Source organism: Crocuta crocuta, unplaced genomic scaffold (genome assembly GCF_008692635.1).
Source record: "Crocuta crocuta isolate KB4526 unplaced genomic scaffold, BGI_CrCroc_1.0 scaffold15, whole genome shotgun sequence".
NCBI lineage: Eukaryota > Metazoa > Chordata > Mammalia > Carnivora > Hyaenidae > Crocuta > Crocuta crocuta.
Window position 1 is genome coordinate 2,003,127 of NW_027530508.1, and position 15,937 is coordinate 2,019,063.

At 42.3% G+C, this 15,937-nt stretch overlaps 1 protein-coding gene across 2 annotated transcripts in view; it reads right to left on the bottom strand.

The window, feature by feature from the left end:
- Positions 1-15,937, bottom strand: part of PTPRA (protein tyrosine phosphatase receptor type A) — a 115,116-nt gene that overhangs the window by 40,675 nt on the left and 58,504 nt on the right. For both annotated transcript variants that reach the window (XM_077766974.1, XM_077766973.1), the window contains 3 exons: positions 7,880-7,964; positions 6,727-6,800; positions 6,392-6,528 (listed from right to left, as the gene is read on the bottom strand). In XM_077766974.1, the coding sequence (XP_077623100.1) occupies positions 6,392-6,528; positions 6,727-6,800; positions 7,880-7,964 (296 nt within the window). The remainder of the gene's footprint in view (positions 1-6,391; positions 6,529-6,726; positions 6,801-7,879; positions 7,965-15,937) is intronic.

Sequence of the window (15,937 nt, forward strand, 5' to 3'; positions counted from 1 at the left end):
ATCTAGGTCAAGACATTTATTTTTTATTATTTTTAATTTTATTTAGTTTTTTAAAAGTTTATTTATTTTGAGAGGGGGGTTACGCATGCACGCATGTGAGCAGGGGAGGAGCAGAGAGAGAATCTCAAGCACGGACAGAAGACAGCATAGAGCCCAATGCAGGGCTTGAACTCACGACCCTGAGATTGTGACCTGAGCTGAGATGAAGAGTCGGACACTCAACTGACTGAGTCACCAAGGTGCACCTCTTTTTTTTTAAATCTTTATTTTAAGTAAGTTCCAAACCTGATATGGGACCTGAACTCATGACAGTGAGATTAAAAGTCGCATGCCCTACCAGATGAGCCAGCTGGACACTCATAGAATTTCATAATAGATGCAAGAAATAATTTAGCCATTCTGCTATTTGATAGACATTTGCTTTCATTTTATTTTCTTTGCTATTACAAATAATGCTGTAATGAACAACCTTGTACAAATACATATTTGGTTTTCTATTAGAATCCCAGATGTTAGGTCAGATAGTATAAACCTTTAAAATCTGATTGATATTGCCAAATCATCCTTCCATTGCTATCCCAATTTAAACTCGCTCTACCGATACATAACAGCATCTGTATCCCAATACCTTTGCCCATACTTGATATCAATCTTCTTAAATTTTCAAATCTAACAGGCCCAAAATAATGGTTAGTGTTAATCTGGATTCCCTTGACTACTATATGTAGTTGAGCTTTTCATATGCTTATAGACCATTTGGTTTCTATGAACTATTAATTTTTCTGCTGCAATGTTTACTTTTTTCTCACAGGTTTGTAGAAGCTCTTTATATATTATGAAAAATTCTCTACCTGTGGCAAACTGTTTCTATCAGTTGGCCATTGTGTGGCATCATTTTTCATAGGAACATTTAATATTTTAATATATTTATTATCTTTCTATTATTCTGTTGTGGATTCTGAATCTTGTGTTTTGCTTAAAAAGGCCTTCCTCACCCCATGATCATATCATTTTGACAGTAGACGTAAGCTGGTATGTTTGCCTTATATGCTACTACTCCTCTTTCCAGCCAGGGCCACCTGACGTGGGCACAGTCACGCCTGCGCTGCACTGTGCCACACCAGATCCTCACGACTGTGAGGCCAAGAAAGAAGTGGAGGCTTCTCTAGAGGGCCCCAGAGCCCCAGGGTAAGGCTTGTTCTGCCCGAGGGCTGGCAGTCCACATCAGCTCTGATTCTGCCAGCTTTCCAGAGGCTTCCCAATTAATGCTTTGGGGTTTTTGTTTGTTTGTTTGTTTTGCATAATTTGGTTGACTTCTGTTTTTAAATAAAAAACCTTAACTGACTTAGCAGTTTAGTATTAGAGAGGGCTGTGGTGGAGAGACTGATGGGGGAAATGAGGGCGATGGAACTCTGCTCATTGGATTCAGATGAAGGGAAAGGAACTGTCAACCAAGTTTCAGGATGGGAAAGAGCAAGCCACTCACAGTTCTGGACTTCAGTTATGCTTGCAATCGCCTGGGCTACGTTCTCACACTGGCAGTAAAGACGTGGGAAGAATCCCAATTAAAAGGAGATGAGAAACGTTAAAACCAAGGTGTGGGGTAACTTTTGACAATATATAATAAGAAAAAGCTCAGCTCCAACATCAAATGTTTATCTTCAAAGACAGCACAAAACTTAGGGCTTTTCTATGACTGTGCCATGTATTTTGCTGAACCAAATTAGTGTTCTGCTGATTGCTGAATGTTAATGCTGATGGAATTTACATCTTTCCTGGGTGGTTGATGTGAAAGACAGGACCTTAAGTGAGACAATGAAAATGATGCCGAAACAGAGGAGTAGGGAGGAAGCCAACTTCTAAAAATCTCTATTATGCTCTCCACTGCACCTTTCTTTTATGAGGAAGACTGTCCCACAACTCAGCTCTCATTGCTCATGGATAATCAGGATACAAGCACAACACAATTTGGAGGTTAAAATACATAAAAAGAAAAGCAAAGAGCTAATACCTAGAGGAAACTGCAGGAATTCAGGGAGTTGGATCATCAAAAATCATAGGAATAGTTGTTGATACAGATTTTAGAGATCTCAGACCAAGGAAGGAAGAGTACCATTTTTGGATAAGGCCAAATTTCTAATTTCAAATTATGGTACAGTTAACCGAACTTCTGCAGGTAGTGTAACAGCCAAGAGACTGGCCACAAAATGGCAGCCGCGCTTGGCCAGTAGAAACCTGGACTGAACGCTAAATTCAGCTAGGTAACAGTGAAAACCCAGAAAGCCCTTGGCACAAAGTAGGGGATATCAGTGCTACAGGGGCTCCAAGAGGCTCAACTTTCCAAGTGACACCTTCACTGTGTCCTGAAGGGATCTATTAACACTTGCCTTGCAGAGAGTGCACGTGTGTGTGGAAAGTACTGGAATCTTTCAGAAGTGCTTCCTAGTCTTTACCAGAGTGAGATGCTGGTGGAAGGGACTGGCTTCAAAATGAGATTCCTGATGTTAGTGGGACGGAAGGAGCCTCAGAGGCCATGGTCACCAGGGCTCTGACATTTCTAGTCGTCGATAAGTCATTCGAGGTTCCCAATAATAAAAATGGGAGGCAGCCCACCTAGGTCACTTAAGGAGGATTGCCTAGACTGCTAAGCTAGAGAAGGGCTCCTTTGCATCCAACTCCTGGCCTGGGTCAGTTCATGACCCAGAACCCTTCAGTGTTAGGCATGTGTAAGGAAGAACCCTACCACATAACATCAATACTCCTATACCATGAACTTCCTCTTCATTTTCCCTTAAGAACCTACAGCCATTTATCATGGTAGCTCCCTGGGATAAAGAGAAATATACTGTTTGGGATCTACTAGGCTCTGGCCTTGAGCTAATTCCTGGGAACCCAGAATGCCACTATTTTATGCTAGTTAGAATGGAGGTTTTGCAGGCCAGGTGATGGAAGGAGTTTGGGCCCAAACTGCACTTACATTAGGAACTACCCATTTTCCCAGTGTATGGGGGGAACAGCTATCCAGACCAAGTGGCAGAACACCCACACTGGTCCCTTAATCCAATGGATAAGTTGGACCATTAAAACAGCAAGAGCAAATGCAAGCTTTGCCAAAAGGCTAAGTCTCTAAGTGAGTTACAGAGGTCTTAAGTGCTACAGAAGATTAGAAATTGCAGGATAATGAGAGAATACATTTGCATGTATGACTTTAGTGACGGCATGAAGCAAGTGCTCTGTAACTGCTGGATTATTAGCTATTCTGATGCTTCCTATTACCGCCTCCCCACATGCAAGCTACAAAATAAACAAGCGTCAGAGACTGACAGTATTTAAGGATGTCAGATTAGAATATATGAATCATGTAGAACTGTCGACTTGCAGGTGCTTTTCCAGATGCACTCCTTTCTACAAATTAACATAACCACTGGAACCTGGAATATAGCTACTGACTAACAGTTATTTTTTCCTTTATGGAGCACAAAAACCACACGAAGCAGTTCCCATTCTCATGGCAGGAGCAGCCTCAGTGATCAGTCATCTTGACCTCTCTCTGATGTGATCTGGCTCATTAGGATTTTGTCTGTTTTACAGGATATCACTCTGACAACTATGCTGAGGACATCAAGCTCACAGGACTTGGAAGAGCAAAAACTTATGTACCTTAGATGTTCAGGCTGGACATAAAAAAGCCTGTGACATGTCGGGATATCCTCTCCAACATAAAGGACAAGTTGCTGCTCCTTCCTCATCCCCCTCACTCCTTAGGAAGGACTGATGCTTGCTGAGCCATTTTACATTTTGAAGACAGCATATACCACATGCTGGTGTCCTGTTCTGACTCATTTATTGAGTGGTCTGAAAAGAGAGAAGGCTTTCTAGCTAACCCAGGCCACAGAGAATTTGGCTCTGGTTGATCCTGTGGGACTACAATTGTCTGTGCTTAAGGCGGAACAGAAAAATCCTAATGAAAAACTTCAGGATTTTGGGGACAAAACCATGATCCTGTCGGCAAGATCAGGTTCCCAGCTTAGCACTTGGCTCTGGTAGAGACTATAAGCCTGACCATGGGTGACTAGATATCTAAATGGCTTCAGCTGCCCATTATCAACTAAGTAGTATATGATTCAATAAGCCACAAATTTAAACATGCCCAACAGAATTCTACCACCAGATGGAAGTGATGTGCACGGAGCACTTGCTACATAGCCGCTCCAGATGCACCTGACTTCCCAATGATATCAACAGTTAATGCAAGAAAAAAGTCCAACTTAGTGCGCAAATGGCTCTGTGAGACATACTGGCCCATGCTGGAAGTGGACTGATATGGGATAATCTACTTAAGGGATGTTCTGAATGAGTACAGAAGATAAATCCTTCCAGGAAACAGAACTTCAAGCAAGGTATCACACCACCTCACTGGAGGTCAGGATCTAAGCTGATCTCTGGTGGTGGATAACTGGAACAAGAAACAGAGGAGATATTTATGCTTCATGGGTATGCTCACCAGATAGCACTCACTGTTAAAAACTTAGGGGGTGTTGCTCAGCCCTTTCCTCCACTACCCGCAGTGCTAGACCAATGAACCCATGAACACAGTGGCCATGGTAGCATGGCAAATGGCTCTCACCACGACCTCTGCTTAAATGTGCCTACCATGTCTCTAGGAATACCACCTCACCCAGGGATTTACTGGAATGCTTTATCTCAGGCAATATTCCTCCAATAAAACACTCGTTTCACAGAAAAAGACATTTGGCCATGGGGTCACAAACCCTATTACCTAGAAGCAGTGGACACTATGGATTATGCAACAGTAGAGTGCCCACTGGGGACCCAGCTATGGTATCAGGCTGGGTACTATCTTCAGGCATGAGGTAAATATTCTCAATCAATAATGAGTAGTAAACAGTGCCATTTTTCCAATAGCCAATATGGAGCTATTCTCCATATTATAGCTGATGATTTTCTCAGAGTACAAATCTGATCATATCACTCTCCACTCCTCTAAGCCCTTCAGTGATGAAACAAATGTGAGTGGTGACTCACCCACCCAATAACCATTCTTCCCTTCCCCCTTGCTACTATGGCTTCCATTCTGTGGGGCTGTCTGCCTAACCCTGACACAACACAGGAATAGTCTGAATTGATCTCAGTCAGCTGCAGAAAGCCTAACTCTCCCTTGCTTGTGACTGATTTAAGAAGGAGCATATGACAAGGGAAATCTTCAGAAGCTCTTGGGAAAGTTTTCCTCACTGATAAAAGGAGACACACAGCAAGAAACAGTCATCCTTTTCCCACTGGACCTTGTTATACCTCTATGTGGCACTTAAAACTGAGGAAGCCATTTTGGTAACATGAGAGGAGTCAGCCTAAGAGACAAAGCTGACACATGGCTGAGTGGGAAGATGGGAAGGAGACTGAGAGTTTAACAATGCCCAAGTTGATGAATTAGCCAACTGTGGAACTGTTCGTCTTTGTCCATCCCCCTTTCTCTAACCATACCACCTTATGCCAACCCATCAGCAGCTCTGTTCTTAATAATTGCTGCAGCCCCTAACTGTACTTCCTGCATCTACTCTGGTCTCCCCATGGGCTCTTCTCTATTTAGCTGCCTGAGTGATTTTGTTTTTTCTTCAAAATATAAATCTTGTCCATTGCTTTCCTCTTCTGACAATCCACAACATCTATAGCCTGGCCCAGTTTTCTTACACAGTTTCATATCTTACCACTTCCCCAAGTCTCTGCCTTTTAGCCACACACAGCCCTTTATTTTTTGAATGTGCTTTTCCCTTACCCACCCTTACTAGTGATAGTTTGGCTTCTGCTATTTCCAGTGCCTGGAATATTCCTCACCCCCTTTTACCAATGCCTTTGCCTGTGACTGGGGCTCAATTAAAACATAATTTCTTCAAGGAAGTTTTGAACTGGAATCAGAACTGGTGGGTGGGGAATATCAACTGGCAGATCCACAAACATGCTCAGCTTCCTTAAGGGAGTCCGCCCCCCCACCCCCCAAAGTACAAAGCTAAATACCCAAAATGAGGCCTGTGCTTGGCAGTCTTGCATGGTCCTCATTTCTATTACTCTTACTGTCTATTACTTAAGACAACCTGCGACCTCTGTTCCAGTATTTATTAAGCAGAGTAACAGATGCAATGATTAATGGATGGACGGATGGATGGATGGGTAGATGAGAGAGGTGAGGCAAATCTTATTTCATTTCCTGTCTACGATCACATAGGAAAGGAGTCAGATGAACCTGGTAGAAAATTTCTCACCTCTTAACCCATTAGAAACCTATTTTCTACCCCTTTGTGACTCAAAAGGCCCAACCTTCGACCTTGGTCTGCCCTCCTCCCTGTTGACACACCAGCCTCAGCAAAGAACTCACATTGAATTCCTCTCTGAAGAGCTTATTGTCATCAGCCATTCTCCGGTTAATCTCCTCTTCCAGCTTGTCCACAGGCAGGGGTGGATACTTCCTGTTGGTGCTTGGGGATCTGGCCAGAAGTGGCACGCTCTGGGGTTCTGCAGCAGACAAGGGGGTAGGTTGGCTAAGTGCTCTGGAGACTAAACTGGGTGTTCTATCGCATGCGCCACACCTCCAAGAACCAGAACTGCTTTCTTCAAGTCTTCTCCCCACCCCCCACTTTTAGGATGGGAAACCCCTAATTTCTTGATTTTCTTCTCCAGGAAGGTTCCCCATATCATTAAGGGGTGCCTTACCCACATCCTCAGTGCGGCCATTGGATAAGCGGAAAGAATTGGAATGACTCCCAGCTTGCTTGTATTTCTTAAACCTAATGAGAAAATGTTCACAGTGAAAAAGCATAGAGTCAAGAGAGACCAATCACTGGCTTTATATTTCCATGTATCAATTCAGTATCCTGAATCTCCTTTACCAAATAAACATGTTCTTTTAGAGACAGGCCCTGCACATGCTGAGGCAGCTCCATTCCCAGGTGATCAAGTGCGTCAGATGTTCCTGTGCATCCCCAGCACACTACACTACAACCCAGGTGCCCTAACGGTATATTCTGGCTTGTATGGCTCCTTTATGTGGCTCCAATCCCAGGACTCACTGGAGATGGACAGCTGCACCAGGTAGAGAAGGGATAAGTGAGCAGGATACAGTGGAAGGGAGATAAGAATGTCCCTATTAAGCTAAAATGGTGGCATTTCCCTGGTACAATCAGGGAGAAGCCCAGAGATTCAGACTGGGTGGGCACAGGTCTGGCTACAAGTCTCCTGCAGAATGGTGGAGACACATGACAAAGTGTAGGGGTGTGTAAGGGTCCCTTCTCTTTATCCCTGCAAAAGAACAGAGGGAGCAGAGAACAGCTTAAGCCAAAGACAAGGGCAGAGTTAATCCCAATTACCCAGGGCAGTAACTGTAGCAGGAAGAGGACAAACATCTCTCCCTTGTCTCCCCTGGCTTCCCCTTCCTTGCTTTTCCTCCCTGTTTGAGTAGCAATATCTAGAGGACCCTGCAGAAAATCATTAGGGGGAACTCTGTAATTCACATGGTTCAGTTTAGCACACCAGGGTCAGAGATCCTAGATCTTAGGTTTGCCCCAAATGCCCAACTAGAAATATAGGTCTCTAGTCAGCACACCTCCACTCGGGTACTTTTAGGGGTTGCTACAGTAGGGTTAGATCTGAGGATCTTAACTCACCCACCAGTAATTGCACAGATTATGCAGAGCTTTTAAACCATTATTATGTAGAATCTTTATCTTAGTTATCACAAGGCAGTTGCAAGTCCCCTCTATCCGATTCACTGCCCTTATCTTACTGTCTTCTGGGCTGTGTGGGCATACTGAGACCTTGGGGTATTGATACAGAGTCCAAGAGAATGCAGAAGCTTTAGCATGCTCACCTTAACATGTATAGAACGATGATAATAAACACGATCACTAGCAGAGAGGACAGGGCCACCATCACTGCAATAATTGGCGTCTCATCTGAAATGGAGAGAATAAAATATGTCATCACCATTGTACGCAACGGAGGGCTCATTCAATGCTTCTGTAGATGGTAGAGCAAGGACAGGGAGTGAGAGACAGAACATTTTCCAGTGCCAGGGCTGGTGTGGGTGGAAGGCGAGGAAAAGGTAGGGTGAGGACCCAGGGTGACACACCCATCTCATCTCTGACTGGTACTTTTGTTTACTGTCTCCCTGCATTGGAATAAAAGCCCTGTAAGGCAGAGACTCTGTTTCTTTCATTGCTATAGAGCCAAAATGATGCTTAGCACAAAACAAACAAACAAACCAAAACCTCAAATATCTGAAAAGCATGAACACATCAATCCTGATGGCAGACTAGGTGTGCAGCGCCCACAATGCACTCTGTCCTAGTCTCAGTGGGCTCCATCTAGAGGAAGACAGGGGAGGAAGGAAAAAGGACAGTTTTCCTATTATAAACTCAAATGGTTTCCTGGCACGGAGAATAATGGTCCTGATTAAAGCAAGGAGACATTATTAGGTACTTAAGTACTGTGCATCCAAAAATGCTGGGAACGCTTTTGTACCTCTTTCCACAGCCACCTTTTACCAGGAGCCCAACTACAGCAACATCTGGCTCGGAGACAGAACAGCTCCTCCCTTCATTCCAAAGGGCCCAGCTTCCTATCCACCCAGTACTTAGCCTCCTTTCTCATGGCAGCCAACCGGGTGCTGACTCATCCTCCTCCAGTCCCACCCCCACCATGAACCACACAACTAGTCTGAGTTTGTAACTATCTTCACCATTTCCTGTTCCGCTAAAAGGGAGGGCATATCCCTCCCTTGCAAAGGGCAATCCTGTCACATACAGTCTGGATCACCTCCATTATTGTCACCTCAAAGACTTGTCTTCTTGATCAGTAACTGTAGCCAGGCACTGCTCCAGACTCTGAGAACAGAGAAGTGATCAAGCAGACGAGTGACTGAGAGCCTACGTTCTGGGGGCAGTAGGGGCATATTATTCACAAACAAGTTAAACATACGATTTAGACAGGGACAAGTGCTATGACGCAGAGCAAAAGGACGGAGAGTGATGGGTTAGAGGGGGTTATTATAGAGTGGTTTGGGAAGGTCTGAAGTGCTTATTACACTGAGCAGGGGTCTAAATAATGTGAAGAAGTAAATCATCAAAGATCTGAGCAAGGAGCTTTCTAGGTACAGAGAACAGCAAGCATAATCTCCCTTAGCAGCTTGGCAGGCTCAAGAAATAGCACAAAGGCCAGTTTTAGTACAGGATGTGACTGTAGAGGTGGGCAGGAGCCAGAAGACTTGGGGCTTTGTAGGCCACGGGAAGCAGTGTGGATTTAATTTTGAATGTGAGGAGAAGCACTATGTGATTGGAAGGCTCTGAACAGGGAAGAAATATAACTGGATTTGCATTCTTTTAAAAGATCAGCTAGTTAAACTGACTCATAAGCAGCAGTCATGAGGTGGGAATAGGGCAGAATACAGCATCATAAAAGCCAAGAAAAGAGTGTTTCAAGGAGACAGCAATCGACTCAATCAGATACTGCCAATAGAGTTTAAGGAGGTGGGTTTCACAGAGAAGTGAAACAAGACTTGACAAGAGAGCAGCTATCGGTGACCTTTTAAAGAGTCATTTCAGGGCGCCTGCGTGGCTCAGCTGGTTAAGCATGTGAGTTCGGCTTAGGTCATGATCTCACGGTCTGTGAGTTTGAGCCCCGAATCAGGCTCTGTGCTGACAGCTCGGAGCCAGGAATCTGCTTCGGATTTTGTGTCTCCTTCTCTCTCTGCCCCTCCTCTACTTGTGCTGTCTCTCAAAAATAAATAAATGTAAAATATAAAAAATGAAAAAATATAGAGTGGTCTCAGTTGATTAATTGGTGAGAAAGCCGAAAAGGAGTGACATAAAGATGGAAAGAGAAGATAGTGAGATACCAAGTCTTATCTGAGGTGAGGACTTTGACCATAAAGAGGTGCAGAGAGAAGGAACAGCAGCTGGATGGAAATGGGGGATGGAATGGTGTTTAAGAGCGATGGGAAGTAGACCATGCTTCTCCGCTGATGGCAATTTTCAGACACACCCTGATATATGGCTCTCATCGGAAAATGAGCATTCAAACTGGCTACCTACTCCCTCCTCTTTGAAGAATTTTCAATTCATGGTCTCCACAACAAAGCACTCCTCTGATTATCTATCTCTTGGCTGCTCCATCTCATTTTAACCTCACTAGCTATTCCTCTTCCAACACCAGGTCTCCAAGTGTCTGACTTCTGCAGGGCTCCATCCCTGGCCTCTTTTCTTCTCTTGTTAAAATTTAAAAAAAAAATGTTCACCTTTGAGAGAGGGAGAGCAAGAGCAGGGGAGGGGCAGAGAGAGGAGACAGAGGATCCCAAGCAGGCCCTGCACTGATAGCAGAGAGCCCGGTGTGGGGCTCAAACTCAAGAACCATGAGATCATGACCTGAGCTGAAGTCAGAGGCTTAACTGAGCCACCCAGGTGCTCCCTGGCACTCATTTATGACCTCTATCTAGCTGCCAATGTGATCAGATAGATGGCTTTAAGCACAAATGATATGCTAGCAATGCCCACGTTTGCACTAGTTGGCCAGACCTCTCTTGTGGGCCTATATGTCACCTCCACCTAAACTTCACAGGCAGTGAAACCTTCTGGGTCTAAAAACCTTCTCTCACCATTCAGTAGTCAGCACTGCCATCCATCCTGATGCTCAGGTAAGAAACGTGCATATCCCTTTGACTTCTTCCTCTTGCTTATCATCTATATCCAACCCAGCTACAAGTAATATGTTTTAGACCTAAAATCACTGCTTCAGATTTGTCTGCCTTTTTCCATTCTGTTGCCATCACTGTGGTCTCAATCCCCATCCTCTCTCCTCTGGACCACAGTAATAAGCCTCTGTCCACTGCCAATCCATTCTTCACAGAGCAGGCAGAGTGGTCTCTTAGGAAGTGAGTCAGACCATGTTCCTCTTATAAAACCTTTTGGTAGTTCCCCAAGCCTTTGGAATGAAATCTGACTCCCTTACCCTGGCCTAGAACAACCTCCCGCACCAGCCCCTGCTTGCCCTATCCCCTGCTACACTTTGCTTGCTCATTCCACTTCAGCCTCTAGCACCCTTCATGCTGAGTTCATTCCTTCCTTAGGCCTTCAAATAGTTATTCCTTCCTGCTTTACATCGCCGCCCTCCATTCTTTGCCTGGCTACCTCCTAGTCATTCAGTTCTCATTTTAGGCGTTACTTTTCCCAGCAAGGTCTCTCTTGACTTCCTAAAACTAAATTAGGACCTGAAGTCTTACTTTCCTTATCTCTAAAATAAGTTATCTGCAGATTAAATGAGATCATCCATGTAAAGTTCTTGGAGCAGTAACGAGCACACGTTATGTATTCACAGCCAGTATTGGCTATTATCTTCCTTGTTTTTCTCACAAAGCACTCTGTTATTGCTCTTGATAATACCTGCCATACTTTGTAATTATATGTTTATTTGAGTGCAGTTGATTAACAAGTGTCTGTCCTTCACACCATAAATTCCACAAGGGCAAGAATTACATATCTGCTTTGTTTCTTACCATATACCTAAAACCCAGACAGAATTTCACATACATCTGGCACTAAACAAATACTAGATTAATGACTTATTACTAAATATGTCTTTGTTAAATGCCAATCACACAAAGGGGTGTATACCAGGCATTAAAAGAAGGTAATTAGAGACATCTGGCTCAAGATAGTGAACTGAATCCATAATCTTCTTTCTCTTCCCAAAAGTACATTGAAATGGTAGAAGAACTATAAAACTACTAATGAATCAAAAGCCTATCTGGAGGGTAACAAAGAGTGGCATCAGCAGACCTAAAACAGGGATCTACAGAAGATGACTAGAGAGACTGGACTACTGCCGCAATCAATCAGAGGCGAAGAGCCTCCAGTTGAAAGGTAAGTACTAGTTCAAGAAGTCTGGGCCTGGAGACACCTCAAGCTTAGAGTCACCCAGGCCTCCCTGTGGATGAACGTGGGCCATGGGGTAGCAGGATGGTCTGTCAATGCAGGGACAGTACACCCACAGGTGGGGTGACAAGCTGTGTGCCCCAGCCAGACTCTGCTGGGAAAACAGCACTCTCTACAGAGTGGATGCAGATGGCTTTTTTTTTTTTAAACGTAAATTGCACATATATTTTTAAACTTCGTATTATGGAAAACTTACACAAAGAGAATAATACTATAGTAAATCTGGGTGTATTTGTCATTCTACTTCAACCTGATCACTACACGCCAGTGTTTTAAATCTCTACCAGGCTTTCGCAACCTCACACCACTGACATCCCTATTGGCAGGGGGGCTGTCATGTGCACTGTAAAATGTTTAACAACATCCCGAGGCTCCACCTACTAGACGCCAGCAGAAAACCTCAACTGTGATGACCAAATGTCATCTGCAGACACTGCAAAATGTCCTCTGGCGGAAATCCACCCTCAGGTGAGAACCACTGGTCTATACCCACTCCACTGGATTATTTCATTTCTTTTTTTTTAATTTTAAAAACAACTTTATTGAGGTATAATTTACATATCATAATATTCACCCATGTTAAGTTTACAATTTAGTGATTTTTAATAAACTTAGAACATTTCCATCATCCAAAAAAGATCTCATATGTCCATTTACAATTAATTCAGGCTCCTGATCCCAGCTTTAGGAAATCACTAATTTTTCTGTCTATCGATTTGCCTTTCCTATACATTTCATCTAAAGGAATCATATACCAGATAGTCTTTTCTGTCTGCTTTTTAAAATTAGAATAATGATAATAATGTTGAGGTTCATCCATGTTCTTGTATGTATTTTCGCACATTTGTTTTATTACTGAATAGTATTCCACTTTGTGGATGCCATTTGATGAATATTTGTATTGTTTCCAATTTTGAATGTTATATTACTATCATAAACATTTGTGTACATTTGTGTATAAGTCTTCACGTGGAATATGTTTTCATGTCTATGAGATAGATGTTAGGTTTTATCATAAGTTTAGCTTCTTAAGAGACTGTCAAAATGCTTTTCACAGTGGCTATACGAATTTACATTCTCGCCAGCACTGTAATAGTTTTCCAGTTTCTCTACATTCTCGCTATCGCCCTTTGCCTTTCCTTTTGATTATAGACATTCTAATAGGTGTGAAGTGGAATCTCACTGTGATATTCAACATCATGTTATTAGCCATTTTTATATGTTCAGTGACTTTCTTTTCAGGTCTTTTCACCACTTTTCATTTGGGATTTAGTCATTGTTGTTGAGTCATAATTGTCTCCTACTTCTATTCAACACTGAACTGGAAGTTCTACCCAACAAGACCATAGAAAAAAAAAGAAGGAAAAATGGAAAAAGAGGGAGGGAAAGAAAATGAGCTAGTTAGATGAATTCAGATCAGAAATGGAAAAAATTTAAATGTTCTTACTTGCAAATGACATGAAAGAAAATTCTAAGGAATCCAAAAATAACTATTGGACTAATAGAGGAGTTCAGCAAGGTCACAGGATACATCAATATAAAAAATTAATTGTATTTCTATATAATGGCAATGTACATTCAGAATCAAACTATATACTTAGTGAAAGATTAATATACAGAATATATAAAATACAATTATGACTCAACAACAGCAACGACAAAATCCCATTTCATTCTTTTTTGAAAGAGACAGAGTGAGAGCACATGAACACGTAAGGGAGGGGCAGAGAGAAAGGGAGAATCTTAAGCAGTCTCCATGCTCAGTGTGGAACCTGACACAGGGCTCGATCTCACAAATGTCCATCGATGAGTGAACAGACAAGCAAAATGGTGTAGACGCACACAATGGAATATTTTCAGCCTTAAAAAAGGAAAAGAATTCTAACATATGCTACAACATGGATGGACCCTGAAGACCTCATGCAAAGTGAACAAGCCAGTCACACAAAGACAAATAGTGTATGATTACACTTGTACCTAGAGTAGTGAAATTTAGAGTCAGAAAGTAGAATGGTGGGTGCCAGGGGCTGGAAGGAGGGGAATGGGGAGCTAAAGTGAGGATGGAGTTTCAATTTTACAAGATGGAAAGAATTATGGAGATGGACGGTAGAGATGCTTGCACAACAGTGTCAATGAACTTAATGCCAATGAACTGTACACTTAGGAATGGTTAAGATAGTAAATTTTGTTATGTATATTTTACCACAACAAAAGAAATGGGGGGCGGGGAGGAGGAGCAATTTGAAAATGAAGAAAGTTCTTAGAAACTAAAACATGACTGGGGGAGAAACAACCTCAAAAGAAAGGCTGAACAGGAGAAAAGACAAAACTGAAAAACCAATTAGTAATGTGAAAAACCAAATCATGGAAGTTCCCAAAACACAGAGCAGTTAAGAGTGAGATGGAAACTGTGACAGCAAAGAGACAAACTGGAAAGATCTAGGAGTTCCCAAAAAAGAAAACAGTAAGGTAGAAGGGAAAGAAATTATATAAGAAAGTTTTCTCAGTTACCAGGCCAAAAGGGATCATCAAGGTTGAGTGGCAATACTGAAAAAGAAAAAGGAGCTCTGCCTAACTACATCCTGACGAAGCTTTTAAAAGTTTGGATTGAAATCAACCAATTAACCAGAAGCCACCCTTAAAAACTTAAAACAGAAGAAAAAAGGTTCCCTATAGAGAAATAAGAATCAGATTTATGTATGACTCCACTCTAAAATACCATCGCCAAAGTCAATGGTGCCCTGTCTACGAAGGCCTTAGGAAGAACTTTGAAAATGGAGTGTTTCATCTAGCCAAATTTTCATTTCAGCATGAGGAAAAGAAAGCCATTTCTGGAGCATGGGGCTTTAGGGTCAGACAAACCTGAGAGTTCAAACACCTACTATCCTACTTAGGAGTGGTGTGACAATCTCTTGGAAACTTTGTGCGATGCATTGTGAAATACAAACATATTATCACTCTCCACCTCTTACAGTTAATGGATGATTTAAAAGAAGCAACATTTGCAAAGTGCCTGATATCAAGGGAAAAGATTGGGCCTTGGCATCCAAAAGTTCACATACTAGCAGATTTTGGACTCAGGCAGGTCCCTATGCCTAAAACAGGGAAACTACAGCCCAAATGTAGCCCACTGCCAGATTGTATACATAAAATTTGATTGCAGCACAGCTGTATTTATTCATTTACATACTGTCTAAGACTGCTTTTGCACTACTAAGGTAGGGCTGAATAGATGTGGCAGAGACCGTATGATTGCAAAACTGAAATTATATATTATCTGGTCGTGGATATAAAAAGTCTGCCAAACCCTGATCTAGAATGTTATTCTCACCTCTCCTCTTATACAGTTCCAGATGAAATATCACCTTTTGTGAGTAACTGCTCATCTCTTATACTTCCATAACACTATGGATCCACTCTGCTACAACACTGATCACACTGAATTAAAGCCACTGACTATATGTCCATTAAATTACAAATTTCTTGAAGGCATAGATTCAAGATCAGACTCAGATATCCCTGCCCTCAGTATTTATTCTTTCATTCAACAAATATTTGAGTGACCTGTTGTGCCAGGCAGGTCTTGAGGGTAGAGTAATGAATAAATCAAAATTTCTTACCCTTATGAAGCTTACATCTAGTAGAGAAGAAAGAACAGGTAAGTAAAGAAATATATAATACATGTAGTAATGAGTGCTACAAAGAAAAATAAGGAGGGTAAAAGAGGAAATGGGGGGAAGCGTTCTGTGATGTAAGATGGGGTGGTCAGAACAAGTCCTGAACGAATGAATGGATGGAATGAGTATCAGGAAGGCACCAGCAATGTAGTATTGTTTATGGGCAATGCAACAACTGCAAGCAATATGACAAGAGACTCAGCTAGCTAGATAACTTGGAAATTAGTAAAAAAAATTATTACAGTGAATATTTAGCACTTCTGC